The following is a 4,367-nucleotide window of genomic DNA, read 5'->3' as shown; positions in this document are numbered from 1 at the left end:
AGAGAGAGAGAGAGAGAGAGAGAGAGAGAGAGAGAGAGAGAGAGAGAGAGAGAGAGAGAGAGAGAGAGAGAGAGAGAGAGAGAGAGTTAACCAACACTTGTCCTACACCATATCTGAATTTTTGTAGTTCATTACCATTTGTTAGTTAATGTTAAGTTTAGTAGGATAGACTGAGAGAAACTATGAAAATAAGTCAGAACTGGTGAAGCGTGGAGCAAACTATGCAATGTGGGCCATCCTAAACTCATGTCACTTTCTGTAATTTCATAGTCATGTTGCATTAGTTTCAGTTCATCATGCCAGATGGGTCAGCTGGAGTGACTCGTATCTGGCAACAATGAGAAACTAACTGAAGATTTTTAATTCATCATGGCCTGGTTTTGTCGTTGATGAGACGAGTAAAACTTGCTGGAGTAGAACTAAATTGCCGTGTCTCCCAAATAAACACCCAAGGCAATGAAAGGAGTCCTCCCAAGATGACACCCCAGAGTGTTAGGAAGATGTCAGCAGTAGCCAAGGCAATGGTCAAGTCTGGAATCTTTATCAAACACAAACTGCTGCTTTGGAAGGACTCAGATACCACCATGGCAGCAGATGGAGACAAAAAAATAAAGCAGGTATTATAGAAACAACCTTAACTACTGATTACAAGCCAGTGATAATTTCTGGGCAATAATATGATACTTTCAAAATTATGATCTACACAATGAAATCATTAGCAACAAAATTATCAATCTTAATTCATGTGAACCTAACCTAACAATCTTTGGATGGAAACACTAATGTCATTTCAATATCATCCAAAAAAAGCAAAAATAACAGCTTAACTTACTCTCAACTTTCTTCACCAATGACTAAGTTGACAAAATGCATTATACCCCATGAGAACCTTCCCTCTTATTGATTGTGTTGTTTTCACGGTGACAGGTGGGCAGGGCTCAGTGGTGGCTGGGGCTGGAAACTACAGGACCCCCACCAGCAGCAACACCAGAAAAATGACACACACACACACACAAAACTAGATAAGTAAACACACACACACACACAAAACTAGATAAGTAAACACACACACACACACTTCTCTTCCAAGCCTCAAGATCTATTCCATTCCACCCATTGGTAAATATCTAGAACATAAACCCACCCATTTCTATTCCACTCCAATGAGATAAGACTCAATATTTAACACCACTTTCCTCTCCCCGGGCAGTCAAGTTAGTGTCAACCCACCACCGCGACAACCACCACCCACATCTCCCACACCAGCACACCCATTTCTGCTCCAGGCCAAAGAGTGAGACTGAGAAAAAAAAAAAAAAAACATTTAACACCAAATTTTTATAAGCCACACGTAAATTTCTATCCTGGGGCGGTCGGGTAAGTGACGATCCCACCACCACCACCACTACCCAATGTCTCCCTGTCACAGCCATAATTACCATCAAGGAAGTTAAATTTTACGAAGAATTCATCGTAGCAAGCCTCAGTCAGCACCAGGAGGCACAGCTGGCGGAAAAGGGCTGCCATGGTAGTGTGGGCGCCGCAGGGAGGCAGTAAGGAGTGAGTGAGCGTGGCAGTAGTGTCTCTCGTCTGCTGCCAGAGTTTATCACGTCTCAGATGGCACCACCACCCCCACGAAAGTCAGGAGCAGGGATATATAACCACTATTTTTCTATTTATAGCTTATTTATCCATTCCAGAGATCTCCTGTGCATTGAAATAAAGGTAGAGTTAGTAAAATACATGTTCCAGCTTTCACCTTAATTTTTTTCATGGTTTTCCCTCTTCTTCTTTTTTTTTTTTCGTTTCCGAGTTTCCTATTCATTGAGACTAATAACTTATTTTTAACACACCTTTATTCGCTAAAAATGTTTCCTTTTCGTTAAAATAAAGGTAAAGATGAGATAATGAGATACGTGTTCCAGTCTCTCCCATTAAATAATGATAGATTTTGTAAAGGTCTCTCTCCAGGATCCCAGCCTCCTTTCACATCGTTTTATTAGTGTTCTCCATTGCATTACTTCCTGTGCGTTGACATATGGGTAGATTTAAGATAAGTATTGTTCCAGTCTCGTACTCTTATAATAATCTTGTGTCGGCGTCCAAGATAAGATAAATATTACAAGAAAGATAACTATTACTACCTATTCGCACCCATGACCACCGCTACCCTCAGAACAAGATCCAATACAGAACTATAAGTTGCTACTACTTCACGTATATTTATTTCTGAGCAAGATTATTAGATTAGAGATTAAAAGATAGCTCTTTCTCCGGCCTCCACCATATAACAAGGGTTACATAACGCTCTTTAATACTAATCAATCTCTTTATAACATCTATTTCCTTCCGGTATATTCAGTCCATCGAGATGAGAACATAACAACGTAATAGAAGCTGCATATGAACCCATTAGACCTACACGTGGCAGAGAGAGAGAGAGAGAGAGAGAGAGACTGTTTACTAAAGTGATTGACACGCATGCATCCTGAATCTGAATGCCTAGATTGTCTCTTCTTATTGTGCAGCCTCAGTTGGCATAGCAAAGGAATATAAGACAGGTTGGGGACTTAAGTCGCGTTCCTGCCTCTCTTTTTTTACCAGTACAGGAGAAGACTTAACTGTAGGAGATTGGAACAGGCTAATGAAGAAACGATGAATATACAAGTTAAAGATTCAGTAATAGATAAGATAGAGATACCAAGGTGTAAGGGCCGAAATACCTAACTACCCTTGTTATGTCTAAACACATTACTGTACATGCTTGCTCGCGCGCCCACACACACACACACACACACACACACACACACACACACATTCCTTTTGCATTAACAGGTAAAGGTAATTACCAGCCCCTTTTACATTATTACAGTTGTTGTCTTTTTTCGAAACAGTAGTTCGAAGCTCGAGTTTGGTTTGGCCACGTTGTCGCCTCTCCCCCTCCTTGTCGGTATCTCCCTCCTACTGATCTATACGAGTTAACGTCTGCCACCACTCCTGATAGACCGGCAGAGGGCAGCCAGCCTTCACCTGAAGAAAACCTTAGGGTCCTTCTCTCAGTCCGAGTGAGTTCCATGGACTGGGCAGTCAACGTTCTCGCTTCAACCTTTCCTTCACCCCACCCACACCCCTTTGGTCTAGGGTGTATTCCAGCGCTTCTGCCGACGATCTTCTTGTGGGACAAGTACCTTCCTTCCATCAACTGTACGTGTTCTGCGGCGGCCTCTTAGCAGCTGGCTTCTGCGAGGATTACTCTACGCGTCAAGAGAACATGGTGAGGCAAGACCTGAGGTCCCGTGTGGTTCTCGGTCGAGTGGGCGTGGCTGTTCCTGTTACCTTTTGTTTTTGTGGTGTATTTGTGTTTTAATAACTTATGTTCAGCTTTTAAGTGTTTTATAATTCCTTTGATTTTAGATTGAATAGAATTTCCCCAGTTATCTATTCTAAAGTGGGTGCTGACATGCTCCTCCTTTAGCTAAATATAGAACTTCCAACCTGGCAGTGACTCAAGGTCATGAGTAGCACGATCAGAAAAGTGGATTGAGGCTTCATATTGTTTGATTTGTAAAAGACAGGAATTACCTCTGAAATAAAGTGATGGGTAGATGAATGAGGAAAAAGCGCAGTCCGGTTTTTAGCATTGAGTCGCATTGAGTCATTTAGTTAAGTTTATAAATGAGACTAATAACTGGAAATAAGTAGACATGTTTTCAGATATTTACTGCCACGAGTGTGCAGAAAAATATCCACAACCACATCAGATACTAACAAAAGCTCTTGTCTGATTACAAACGATAGCAAGATCAATGGCAATATCATAACATAGCTTACTGCGTAAATAAGTTTGTTACATCACTAATCTACATTCACACGCGTGCCTCGCAATGTTGAGGCATTTCGTGGACACTGCTTGAAATTAATTTGAGTTATTTGTCACTCTCAAACACAAGAAAATAAAAAACACGCATTCCTTCCTATAACTTCCCTCGGCATCACAGAGGCATGAGGGCAAGCAGCAAATCAACGTCTATATGCCGTTTATTAAATGACATGATGAATTAAATAATGAGCCATAAGTAAGACACGAGCAAACCCACATCCTCTTCCTCTAGCTTTCCTCGGGAGAAAATACACGAAAACCCCACGAAAAAAGACACACACAGAGACAGGCAGGCAGAGATAAGAGACAGGCAGGCAGAGACACACAGAGACAGGCAGGCAGAGACACAGGCACAGACCCACACAGGCACAGACCCACACAGACACAGACCCACACAGACGCAGACCCACACAGACACTCACAGAGACCCACACACAGACAGACTCACAGAGACCCACACACAGACAGACTCACAGAGACCCACACA

At 42.0% G+C, this 4,367-nt stretch overlaps 1 protein-coding gene across 1 annotated transcript in view; it reads right to left on the bottom strand.

Moving 5' to 3' along the window:
- LOC123501582 (mannose-P-dolichol utilization defect 1 protein homolog) overlaps positions 1–1,620 on the bottom strand; it is a 3,947-nt gene extending 2,327 nt beyond the window's left edge. The window contains exon 1 of the mRNA XM_045250504.1: positions 1,440–1,620. Within this exon, the coding sequence (XP_045106439.1) occupies positions 1,440–1,527 (88 nt within the window). The 5' untranslated portion in view covers positions 1,528–1,620. The remainder of the gene's footprint in view (positions 1–1,439) is intronic.
- Between the last annotated feature and the right edge of the window lie 2,747 nt (positions 1,621–4,367).

Source organism: Portunus trituberculatus, chromosome 9 (genome assembly GCF_017591435.1).
Source record: "Portunus trituberculatus isolate SZX2019 chromosome 9, ASM1759143v1, whole genome shotgun sequence".
NCBI lineage: Eukaryota > Metazoa > Arthropoda > Malacostraca > Decapoda > Portunidae > Portunus > Portunus trituberculatus.
This window is presented reverse-complemented; position numbering and strand designations above follow the sequence as displayed.